This window comes from Opisthocomus hoazin, chromosome 11 (genome assembly GCF_030867145.1).
Source record: "Opisthocomus hoazin isolate bOpiHoa1 chromosome 11, bOpiHoa1.hap1, whole genome shotgun sequence".
In the NCBI taxonomy this organism is placed as follows: Eukaryota; Metazoa; Chordata; class Aves; order Opisthocomiformes; family Opisthocomidae; genus Opisthocomus; species Opisthocomus hoazin.
In genome coordinates this window covers 4,553,183-4,566,314 of record NC_134424.1, presented here as the reverse complement: position 1 = coordinate 4,566,314, position 13,132 = coordinate 4,553,183, and the positions used below count along the sequence as shown (strand labels likewise).

Here is a 13,132-nt window from a genome sequence, read left to right as displayed (position 1 = left end):
CCCGGTCAGGTACAAGAGCTTCTGTTGCATGCTGCAAGCAACTCTGCCAAATTAAAAAAGGCTGATCTTGCAACGTATGAACATTCACTTTCTCTAAAAGTCACTCAGTGTAAATGCACATGATTCATGAAAATGCGTAAACCAAATATGGTTTTAGTCTGATTGTACAATTACTCTTTCTGTGAAGCATTTTATTTCTCAAAGAGATTGATGATAGTGTTTGAAAAATGGAGTGCTACTGAACAAAGCTAAGGTGGTGTCTCAGTGTAAAGCCAGAAGTTTCAGCATTTAGAAATGAAATAAAGAAGAGCCCAGTTCCTGTGGCAGTGGACAATGTGTCCGGTCACCTACAACACCTCCACAATTATCATGGGATTGACACGAGGAAGATAATGCTGTGATGCTGCTTACCATTTTTCTTTTAGATGGCAGCCTCTGGCCTTTTGCCTGAAGTTGTACTGTATTAATAGGAAAGCTTCCTTCACTAGTCACTGTTTAAAGTACTGAATGTTGTAGTCTTGTTTAAAATTCGTGTATAATTTGTGTTATTTGTTTGGTCACCCTCCTGTCAAATCGTTAACTGGCTACCGGGTTCAGGGGGGGCTGGCTGGATCTGCGTCCATTTACCCACCAAGTCTCTGAAAGGAACAATCCCAGAGTACGTGTAAATGTAGAGTTATCCTGTCCTAGTGAAAGTGAAGCCTGACCTTCTGTTTTGTTATTAATGAACACAACAAAACACATTTATTAAATCTGCACTTTTTCATTACTCCATGTGTTGCCTTTTGCCCAGCCCCTGCCTGACATGTGATGGTAAAGCACCGAGTGATCGTCCCTAGTGCCTTCTCCCTTGTGACTTCTTGCCACCTGCTTTATAGCGTTAAACAGATGTATAAGTGTAAAGCAGTACAAAACTCATCTTTTCAATCATTTATCACTTTAAAAAAATCCAGATAAAGCTATGCCATGGTGAAGCATTTTATCTGCTCCCTTAAAGAAGAAAAGCACCGTTATTTTAGGAAGATTATGAAGCAGTAAGATATTTCAGCTGCGCAGTGGGTCAAATTACCCATATATATCACAGGTGGCCATGAGGCGTTGTGTTTATTTCACATCACATCTCGTTTATGTCCCCCTTAATGACCAAAATACTCCTCTGACACGCAGTAAAGAGTATCTTCCAAAGAAATCCTAACAGAGGCATTGCATTATTCATCGTCAAGTGAAGAGGAAAATTTCAATTGCCAGTTTCTGGCGAATGTCTAATTAAGAAAGGGGACTTCTGAGCCACAGACAGGCGCCACAATCATTAAAGGGCAGTTTGCTGCAGATTATGAGTCTCCAGGCTGTCAGGCAGAGTTTTGCTACAGCTGAACTAAATCAGCGGTAGAAAACCCTACCTAGAACAAAGGCCTTGGAGCTAACCTCTTGTTTAAGCAAACACATCCCTACTTTGAAGCAAGTGTGACAGGTTCACCAATGTTATTGAGGTCAAGTTTAACAGTAGTGAAGTGATGGAATATAACCTCAATGCTATTCTTAATTTCAGCTGCAGCACAGACAGCGTACCTACAGAGTCCTTCACGTAGACCAGTTTACTGTTATTGGCACAACCAGTTCGGTCTTAACATGGAAAACTTCTGCAGTGTAGGCAAACTACATTGGACAAACTAATTCTCTGGCTGCGCAATTAAATTTGAGGGTTTGAAAAGCATCCGAACAGAGGCAATTATTTTTGTTTCCTATATCTTACAGTTTTGATTAGAAATTTTTTTTGAGCTAAAGGTTTGTTTTGGCAAGCTTCGTTCTGGCCCTGATTTAGTAGAGCATCATTGCTCAGCAGGTTTAAGTCTAGTTAGACTGTTTCCTTGAATCAGGCTTTCCTAATGACTGATTACTTTAGTCTAATTTGTGCAAGTTTAAACACGTGAATGGAATTCTAATGGCGAAGGGAACCGTGATCAGCTCAGCGCAACTGGTTTGTGTGTGCGTTCTGCTGAAGGAAGTCTCCTCGCAAGTGATGCCGCTGGAAGCTGCCGATGAAATATAGTGTCGGTTAGTTCCCTGTCTTCTCATTAGCACAGCAATTTGTATGCTGACCTTGGTGCTCAGATAACCTTGGCCGCATCTTATCTTAGTCTAGTTTAAAAGACAAATCCAGTTTGGCTGCTGTTGTTTGTACCAGCGCTGTCATTTTTACTTGTCTCAGAGACAGGCCAGGCCAAAAGCATGCGAATGGGGCTTTTGAGTTACTCAACCCCTAAAAGGTCATTACATCAACTGTTTATTTTTATATGAACTTCAGTATTTGTGAAAGGTGCCAGCTCAACAATCGCGGAGGCAGAAATCTTCTGGCCTCGGGTCATCTGAGGCAAGGGCAATAGCAATGTGAGCTTGTTTCCTGTCAGCGTTTCTATCCCGATTCTGGAGGGACAGCCTGGAGGAAGGCCTTGGTCTCCATACTCATGCATCGCATCAGTTCTCAGCTAGAAGTGCCAGTCTTGATGGGGTTTTTTTATGGTGTCTGCCCACCATGGGAACTGGATGAACTTTCATCATCTTGACTCCCAGGGAACAGCTCTGAGCGTTGTCCATCCAGTTCCGAGTCATATGAGATTTAAAAGTCTATGTTCTCACCCTTGGAAATATTAAGTGCCTACTTAGGACAGGATTTTGCTGTGTGCTTACCTCCCAAACTGTGAGTAAACATGTGCTTAGAGAGAAACAGGTACTCAGAAAGTTTCTTAAATTGAGGCCCTAATCTTTTTGTCCCTATATTACAAACTCCAAAGCTCTATCTCAGATGACTCATTCTTTAAGTTTCCTTCAATGGAGATTACTTTCTGGTCCCCCAGGAACTGTCCTGCAAAGGGAGAAGCCTTTATTTCTATTACTGTTTGTATAGAAGTGGATGTCACTGAGAAAAGCAAACTGGAAAACTGGTCTAAAACACCCTCCAGTTTTCTGGTTTTCCTTCTTCCCCCTTCTCCCTCCATTTTCACAACCTTAAAAATCTTCTGAAGAAAATTTCCTTTTAACTAGAAGCCCAAAATCTAATAGCATATGATTACTGCATTTCATAAGCTGTATGCAACTGGGAAGTAAACCTCAGGATACATTTAAGATATTATATGCATCACATTGCTGCCAGGAGCACGCTTATTGTCAGTGACTCTGTTCCGCATCAAGATTCCAAGCTGCTGTAGTCCCCTTTGTATTTGTAATACAAAGCATTGATATGCACAGCTACTATAGGCTTTAATGACGAGGTGTCTTAATTTGGTTTTTATTATGTGATTAAAGGTACAATAAGGTATGTGTTCAACAAGAGGGAAGACCATTGTTCTGCATCATTAAGCTCACAGCGGCCCAAAAAGAAATTGTAGGCAATGTGCCAAAGCCCTTAATGAAGAGGATCTCTTTGAATTATCTATGGATGAGGAAGGGATAAAGCCTGAGCCCTGGTAGATTTGATCCTCTTTGTGCTCTCTGTTATGAGGACTTACGGAGCCAGACCTACCGGACCTTCTGGAATTGTAATTTATTGAAGCATTAATTTCCCAGCCACACTAAAGCTCTGGGCCAAATAGAGAAAGTGCAGTTATGCACTATTATTAATTCTTGCAAGTGTTTTCTGAATTCCTGCATCTCAGAGTCATGAACTTTTACAAAATAAGGCTAAGAGGATTTATTTGTAACAATGCTCAATATTTCCTAAAACCATGTTATGCAAATTTTGTCATACTGGGACTTTAAAAAAAGCTCCTTTTAGTTTTCTCAGAAATGGCATGTCATCACATGATATTAGGGTTACATGGCTGATATGAAATAAAACCACTATGAGAGGTATTTGTAACTGCTAGCATATTTTGAAACTTTTTAATATCCTGTTATTTTAAATGAAAATGATTCTTCATCTCCCTCACCGTTAAATTTTAACTGATTGCTCTTAATTTACATGAGGATGCATTTTTATACTTGTAGTGACATTTAGTTATCTGGATGTACTCCCTAAGCTATAGAATTCCCTCCCACCCATCTTGTGAAACAGAGAAATCAAAGTAGTATCCTGTTAAAATAATTTTGCATGGTAATTTCTATTCTGGAGTAATCAGGGATTATAGTCTTAAATAATTCAGGTTTTACTATGTTAGAAATCCCAGTTTTATAGGATTACGTGCACCTCTCACTTCTGTGGAAGCTTGAGGATATTCCAGCCGTGTTTCCCACGGGATTTCCATGCTTGAAGTTAATCAGGGGTGCTGGGCACTGTGCTCCACATGTTGCTGAAACAAGGCTGTAGCACGCTGCAGGCTGATTTCCAGATCCAAACCACTGCCAGAGCTGCACCTGCAGCCAGCACGGGATGGTTCTGTCACCTTGGGCAGCAGCGGGGCTGTTCCCGTGCCTGATACCAAGGATGTGTATTTAAAGGATGTTGTCCTGCATCTGTCAGGAGATGTCAGTAACTTGCAAAGGTGCTCTGCCACCTTCATTTCACAACAAGAAACGCGCACGCTTCTGGAACGATCAAAATATGGATAATTTGTTGCTGTGTCTGGTGGTTGTGCTTCTGATTCACTGATAGTCCTCAAACCCAGGCTGCGTGAAGACTTGGCAACCTCAGGGGAGGAGTAACTGTTGCCCCCGCCCCTGCTCCGTCTGAACGGAGGAGTCACACCAACAGTGCCTGGCACCAGGTCTGCTTGTCGCAGGCAGCCCCTGAAACCAGTTCTCAGCGCAGAACAACGTCCGAGACACGCGAGTACCCTGCTCTAAAATTCCTCCCGGCATCGCATGCGCACAGCAGCTTCGCAAGTGGAAGTGAGTTAGTATAAATAGAAATGACAGTAAGCGTGTCTTCCTATTTGCTCTCACAAGTTTTTTTTTTTTCCTTTCACAAAGTGTCACCGTCCTCTGGGTGAGCGAGCGAGAATTAGATCAAAACTCCGTGTTTAAAATTTAATCACTTCCCTGCTAGCGTAACAGACCGCATGTTTTATTCGCTCTGTTGTCAGCGAGAGCAGCATCGGGGCAGATGCAGGTGGTATTGCAGGGAGGACCCGGGGTTTCTTTGGCTCCCGTGTGCTGCTGAGCAATTCCCTCTGCCGGCGAACGCGGGAGCGCTGGGCGACGTCACCCAGCCCCACGCTCCTGGGGCGGGGGTACCGTCACCGATTCGGGGACGGCCAGGGGTAGGGTACAGCCTGGAGGACCTGGGTAGTTTCTGTTTGTCTGGAGTGTTGGTACAGACAGCTCTGCCTTTTCAGAGGTTAACCATGAGCTATCTGCCTACGATTACTTCAACAGAGCTCAGTAGGAGTGCATCCCTCAACCCCTGCCCGTCGCTTTGCACCGTTCCATCGCGCTGTTCTGGTCCAAATCGTGCCTCAGGTGTGACAGGGTGAGACATGTCAGAGAGGGAGATAACGCAGGCAGAAGAAACATAGAAAACAACATTTCTGTAACAGAAGTTAGCGTATTATCACCTCTTTAGAAAACTTACCAGATGCTTAATAGGAATAATTCGACATATAAAGATCTGTAGAGTCCTAGTTCTAATCTGCTGTCAAACACAACTATTTGTTAGCTGGCATTTCTACACACAGAGGTGCAAAAGCTACAACAACTAGCCACCAACTTACAGGAGCAGGCACTCAGAGAGCAGCCTGAGCACTGAACGGATGCACTGCTCAGGAAGAAGTGCCTGTATGTCCTTGTAAACAGATGCAAAACCTTCCTTACGCGTCTTTCCTAACTTGTGCAAAGAGCGTGTGACCCATGGTCCTTGTCAAGCAATCTGACCTAATACACACTGCAGAAATTAACCACAGAGTCCTATTCTGTGATGCAAAGTTTTGTAGAAAGTTTGATGTGTAACCAACAGCACACCTTTAAATATTTGACGTTCTGCAAGGGTGAATGGGAAGGTACATTGTAAAAACAGGATCGTTATCCCACATACATATCAGATAACGCACCCCCCCCCTTTCATCTCCACGAGTATAAGCAGCTTTTGGCATTCCATCTTCCCTGTCCTTAACAGTGGCCGCTAGCCTAAAAGAGAACGCTTGCTTTTAGAAATGAAATCTCATTCTTTACCTGACAAACTTCGTACAGTAACTTGTACTGCTCTTCTTGCTTCTGGAGAGTGCACAGGCTGCATCCCATGTTTGAGTCGGCGGCAGAAATGACCTCCCGGATCGGCCAGCGCAGCCCAGCAGCCGCCGGTGAGCAGCGTGCATGCGTGCAGGTGTCCTCGGACGCCCCGGGCGAGGCGGCTGGCCCGAGCGGGTCGCGGGGGGCTGGCACAGGGGGCTGCGGAGCGACGGCGCTCGCTTCGCCCCGGCTCCCTCCTCCCCGGCAGCACGCAGCGCTCCCTCTGCCCGCCGCGCCACGCACGCCCTATATACTGCTGCTCATGCATATTAATCAGCTCTCATTGACTATTCATAACAGACGGGGATACAGAAGCTGTAATTGCCAGCTATGACAGCTGAAATTTCTCTAATTAACAGGCAAGTGCTTCAGTAGCAGGCATAATAAAAGCCACTAACAATTTTGTAAACCATTTTGTAGCAATTACAAATAAACATGACTACGTTTTACTGTGGTCCCTCAGGATAATTCTGAACATATTTAAGCAGGCTAGAAGTACAGTTTGAATGTGAGTCACAACGAAATGAGTGCAAAGGCACCAAACTCGGCAGTGGCTGTGGCAAAGTTGAATCTGCTTAGCAGCATTTATTTTCCTCTCGCACTGTGGCGGCATCCGAGAGCCGCAGTTTTATAGCAGGAGGCGAGTGAACAAACGCGACACAGAAAGGCCATCTCAATCCCTGAAAGCCTACGTGCAGCCTGACGACTTGGCTCCAGAGCAGAAGAGATAAATGTGAATGTATGTGGATTTAGGGAAAAAAAAAAAAGAGTGTCTTGGATTAATATTTATAGATTAGCTTTAGATTAATATTTGTACCAACTGACAAATGGCCATCTATGCTACTGACTCCCATTGCATTTGAAGAGTGTAAATGACTGGTTCACGTACTGTTATATTAAAAATAAAACTTTACCGGATTATAAAAAGACAGGCAATAAAATAAATATGGCATTTATGACTATTCAGTATTCGAGATCCACACTGAACCTGTGCCATAGATGTAAAGGATAAAACATCAGTGAACTGCCCGATGAACTAGAAAAGTACTCACAGGTCATAAGCTGTACGGATATTTTCCAGTCTGCAGGAAACCCTGCCTTGTGTTACGGCTTTGGACTGACCGTCCTGTTTTCAACAGCCCAAGCGTTCAGGAAGTATGCATTTTTATAACACTTCTTTCAATTCATTCTGCTGTAAAGAAAAGATGACGACAGAGCGGCTCGGACCGAGACCAAGAGCGTAACGCCAGTGCAGGCGTTGCGTGGCGGAGGGCCTGGATCTCGCGCTGCGGTCTGGCTGCTTTCTGACGATTTGCTTCGCAGGTTTCTGGGGATGACAATGGAAATGTTGTGCAAGGATCATCTGCAGCTTTTATGGCCAAACTCAGAATGTAGGTGCCTTGAGGGTACCCAGCTACGGCTACAAATGTACCAACTCCTAACTGGCATTAAAATGATCAGCTGCTGAAATGCAGTTCATGCCGAGCCTGCGTTTTAGTACTAAACTTTACTAAATAGAGACTGTGACAAGAGGAGGGTCCCTTACCTCTGAGATGTGTTTTGGTAGCAAAATCTACCTACGTACAGGAAAAGAAAGCCAGAAAGCAAGCCCTGCCGAACCTCTGTAACACCTAAAGCAGGTAGGGACTCCACCCCTGCGCTGTGACGGCGATGCTTCCCTGCCGAGGAGATAACCACCGCGACGGTGGTAGGACTGGCGAGGCTGGAGCAAGACAGAGGGAGCCTGGATCTTACTGCTGGCTCTCGGAGCTGAAGAACGATTCAGACTATCCCTGGAAAACCACATACTACAGGCTTTTCCGAAGCTGGTTGACAGCCAGCGGCTGTTGATTTTGAACAACTGGAAAGTTTAGTGTTCCCTAAAAGCAGAAAAGATGATGATGATAAGTGAATTAAGCAAAAAAAGAGAGGCCCTAGTGAAACTGTAAAGAAGTTTATGGCTTTGATTAGATAATTTTTGGTTTTATAATTCGATTAAGCAACTTAAGGTAAAACTTCCAAAAATGTTGCCTATGATTTTTTTTTTTTGCCCCATGCAATTAAGTTTTTCTTCAACACTAGTTGCTATTTAAATATTGTGGCTCAGTTCAGGTGGCTGGGTTCAGTTGGGATTTTTTTTTAGAAATAGCATGCAGCTGGATCTGATGAGAAATAAACCAGAAACGCGGAATATTTCCTTTCCAGTTTTAATGGAAATGCACCCAGTTGTTATTTTCCTATAGTAACACGATAGACTACGGGAGATAATCCTTCATCTGATTCAAAAAGATAACCTGTAGATCAGGCTAGGAGACGAAGTCCAGCAGAAGCCTGACTGTTGGTTTGATGTCAGAGCGGAGGGATCCCACAAATGGGAGGTTTCGGATTCTTCGGCGGACGAGGCCCAGGCAGGTTGCTCAGCAGCGAACAGCCTGGCTTCGCGGCGCAGTTGGCTTTGTTGCCCTGTTGCTCTGCTAAATAAGCCAGCCTGACCGTCAGGCCAGCGCTCGTCTCAACAGAGATGGTTTCCATTATTGAAATGTAACTCATATTTCTCTGTTCGTCTCGTAGGCAGAAATGGTAGCGCTGCCTCAGGTTAATGTAGACTGGTTTTTACAGTACTTTGCCAAACTTTAAATATTTGGGCTGTAAACTTGTGTTCTGGGCATTGTCCAAGTCCAATTTTTCCTTTCAGTGGTACACTTCAGCCAAAGCGTTTTAGTCATTTCCAGGAGTAAGGTTGCAGAAAAAAAATACATTGTTTGCCCATGTTAAGAAATTCTGGATACGTTTTCTCTGAGGAGGTTTTAGTATCAACATGATTGGAAACAGAAATTTGAAGTTTGGTAAAGGGATGATCTGTGCTGTCCCTGTGACAGCTGCTGAATTGGGTCAGCTTTTAAGCTGTTGCGTTTGCACGTTCTGAGTAAAACGTTGCTGCAAGTTCTCAGTGTAGTTCTTACGCGACTTCTGCCACCATAAACGGGTTCAGTGGGTGATGCCAGAAGGTCTGACGAGGCCAGTTCCTCCGTCTAATCGCTCTTTGCGAGGTTGGGAGACTGACACCAAGAACAGAGTGGCCTTCTTGGTGCTTCTCGCTGCTGGACCTGCAGCGTCAGGAAGAGCCACCTGAGCTGCCCGGGCTTGGCTGCGTGTTAATTGTGTGGTGACACTCACTTTTTACAACCTACGTACCGAGGGAGGGCCAGCGTGTGGCAGGAACCCTGGTCTGTGTGTTCCGTGCGTGGTGGAGGTAAACTGGCTTCCCTTGGTTCGTCCCGATAAGGCAGCTCGTTACGGGATCTGTCATCTGCGTTAACAATGTGTCATGTGTGGTCTCGCCAGTGTGCCACAGATAACGAGCTTAACAAAACGAACGCGTAGTGGATGGCTTATGTCGCGTGTAATGTGAATGTTATAGTGGTCCCAGCTGAGTCTGAGCAGCCCAGGCTGGCTGGGAAGCTAGCGAGCCACCTGGCTAGGAACAATAGTGAACAGCCTCTGAATACGCGAGGTGCCAGCAAGAGCTTTCGTTAGCGTTTATCTCGATTACTTGCTCTCTGACTGATTACATGTGACCAAGGCTGCGAGATCCCTTTTACTAAGACACTTGGCTCCGACTGTCGGACATTCGCTGTTGTGTCCAAAAGCTAATTCCCCCGGGATGGAAGGTGGAGAGCAGCCAGGCTGCATGGGCCCACCACGAAGGGCAGGGAGCTGCTCTCGGCTCCGGCAAGCTGGATGTCCTGGGCAGACTGGGGGTTCTGGTGAGGACCACGGGCTGGTTTTGCTTTTTGTATTTGCCTTAGCTGCAACCTACGACCTCTCAGCTTGCAACTACAAGCCCAGTCTAAATTTTGCTATTTAAATGTTTGATTTGTTTTACGATGAAGCCTGTCAGCTGTTGGCAGGTAAGAGGAATCCCCAGGAGACCGACGCGCTCGAGGTGTCCTGCCTGTCTGCACGGGATGGTGAGTCAGAATAAAGAGGGGAATAAAGCACTCGTGAGGGACCTGCACCCTGGAGGGGAACATTATTAGGGAACTCAAAGGCTACAAAGTGCTCTCTGCCAGCTTTTTGAAGGGTAAGGACTTAGCTGCCAAGTGCTGGCTCTTGGACAGGAGTTCCCACCAGCAAGAATAAACTCGCGTCCTTTGTGTGAGGAGCAGATGGCACACAGCTACTTCACAGATCTGGGCAAACACCAACCCGTTGCGCTCGGTTCTGGGAGATCCTGGTGCTGGAGTGGCTGACTGCAATATTAGTAACGCTTAAGCATGGTTTATTTTGTTTCTTTAAATGCAAGTTGGCTTTCCTAGTATGTAGTAACTCTTCAACATTGTATTTTCGTACATATACTTAGCAAGTTCTGTTTAAACAAATCTTTTCTGTTTAAGCTGTGTGACTGGGGAAATGTTTGCTTAATGTATCAATACTTTAATTACTTTTCTTGTTTTTACAAATATTTAAGACTTGCGAGAAACAAAGGCTGGGAAAGAGAACAGCTGTGACTTTATAAATAATTCTCGCTTTGGTGTGTGGTATAAACAGAAGTCAGGAAACTGTACAGATTATCATTACATAGAGCGGTGCGAAAGAACACTGCTTGTGCTACACAACTGTAGCTTAAAGTAAGTATCTGGAATTTTTCAGAGTGTGTTAGGATGCTTTTTAATTGTAGCCATTGGGTTAACTCTATTAAAGCTTGAGTGCCTCGTTGTTGAGACTGGGTTCAGACTGAGTTCTATTCCCTGGTGTTTATTTGCAGATTTTCAATACTACAATCCACCGATAGCTGTGAAGTGTTGGATTCTTAATAATACATTTAATTAGTGTAGATCTACTTTAAAAAATACCCTTTTAAAAAGTCCTTTGTCGAATATGTGAAAGTGAACTGGGATTTTCTATGGCATTGTGCAGGCACAACAAATACATACTCTAAACGTAGCAGCAAAAAGATCTCAATTCTACATCTTTTTTGCATATGGGCATAGCAATCTGCCTATGCATTGGAAGCTTCGAGACTGGAGCCAAAATATTTAAACTAAAACATACCACAAGAGAGGATGTGAAAGCAAATGTAAAACGTTGGCTTTATTCCCATCAGTTAATGTTGAAGTCTTGAGATCCTTATTTGCTCCACTTAGCATCTCTGAAAGAGTTCCAGTTCTCAGAAGTAACTTAAATGAAATGATGCTTATTATTCAACCACTGGAGGAACTGTTCTTCCCTCTGAGCTCTTTAAGGAGTCCGATATCTCTTTAATTTATGCCACTTGAGACAGACAGTAATATTGTAGGAACATTAGAGCAGCATCACTGTAAGCACTGCAAGGCCAGTAGATGTGAGAAAGCTGTTGTGTTCATTCAGTCTTTCATGAAGCAGAGATGATGAGGTCAGAACAGGGTAAACAACTGTTTAATATGCCCCTGAGACCTTCTGATGGGGAAAATTCAGATGCTAAGAGCTGACCTATGGACTACGAAACTCCTCGTACTGTGGGCTGCCTCTTTGGGTGTCTCTAGCAGCAGGGCCAAGAGGTCTTGGTCAAAGATTAAGACCAAAGGCAATCCCATGAACCAGAGGACGTACACGCTAGCTTTACAGTGATGACACCGTGATGGAAGCGGGTGAAACAGGGTTTTAGCTACTGAGGACAGAGAAAGAACTGATCAAAAAAGGAGTGCTCCTTCACCTAACCATAAACCGCCTCCGAACTCGCCAGCTGTGACGCTGCAAGCCTAGCAACGCCCAAGTGAGGGACCTGGAGGCAGATCCTGCTTTAAAGAGTTGTTCTTCAGCTCCCATCCCCGACGCGCTGCCCTCGTCCGTTTTCCCATTCGCGACACAATGTAATCAGCCACTATGAACCACAAAAACAAAAGTACAGAAGACTGGCAAGGAAATGAGAAAATCTGATTATAGGCTGGATTTGTGCTCTAAAAGCTTCTTCCAGGTTGTCATGAAACCTCAGCCTCCTCGCAAAAAAGCATCTATGATTTCCTGCGTTTCATACTGGAACAGCCAAGCTCATCTCCGTAATTTTTTGTGGGTTGTGTAACTAGATAGTTTCTGTTTAAGAAGAAGGACAAATTTAAGCCTGCACAAATCATCAGTTTCTACACAGTAAAAGTGCTGTGGTTATTGTTAGCAGTTACAAGAATATAAAATAGAAAATTAAGAATATTTAAAGGAAGAAAGTGGATAATGAAAGCATAGGAGTGTGGAGTCAAATCTTAGTTACACACTTGTGTTTATAAGGTTCAGGTGCTCTCAGATCTAAAATTACTTACAGAGCATCTACCCCAATTTGATTTTGCTGTGAAATATCACTTTAGAGGGATAGCATTGGTAAGCACAGAGTGCTGTGAGTGATGGTTCATTGTAAAATAAAAATGTTTTCTGTAAAAGCGGTAATACACTTTTAATAATCTCAGAGCAAGCAAAATGATTCAGTATACTTGAATGCTGCATAAAAACTATTGACATAATACTTAATCTTTAAAACTGATAGACACGTGCCCAAAAGCTAATAAAGTTCATTCTAATACAAACGAGCAAGTAAAACAGTATATCATGGTCTGTGATAGCTTTGGAATCTGATCATATAACTGTAGCCCAGGGACAAAGAAAATTGAAGTGATTTAGAAAGGTGCCCAGTAGGATATATCTGATATTAGGCAGTTTGCTGAAGCAAAACAGTAATGTCAGAAAGATACAAAGGTGTAAAATCCATTTGACTGTGTCCAAATGCTGCGACCCTTTGACCTTAATGTCTCCAGATGAACTCCCCTTAGGGTCAGCTGAATAATGCTTTATAATATATGGCCAGAAACTGCCAAGACCTGCTAAGGATCACAGTCTTCACTTACTTTCGTATTTTAGCTACTGTATTCACATTATGAATTTCAAGCCATTTCTATTTGAAAACATATTACCTTTCATTTCTCAGTTTTTACTGCTCCACACTTAA

The 13,132-nt window shown here is 43.8% G+C and overlaps 1 protein-coding gene across 2 annotated transcripts in view; it reads right to left on the bottom strand.

Annotated features, from left to right (window-relative positions):
- PDZRN3 (PDZ domain containing ring finger 3) overlaps positions 1-13,132 on the bottom strand; it is a 153,218-nt gene that overhangs the window by 27,528 nt on the left and 112,558 nt on the right. Inside the window, exon 1 of one of the 2 annotated variants that reach the window (XM_075432872.1) lies at positions 6,103-6,352. The exons of the other annotated variant lie outside the window; for it this stretch is intronic. Coding sequence (XP_075288987.1) covers positions 6,103-6,171 — 69 coding nt within the window. The 5' untranslated portion in view covers positions 6,172-6,352. Of the gene's footprint in view, positions 1-6,102; positions 6,353-13,132 lie in introns of those variants that run through there. 2 annotated transcript variants of the gene reach the window in all.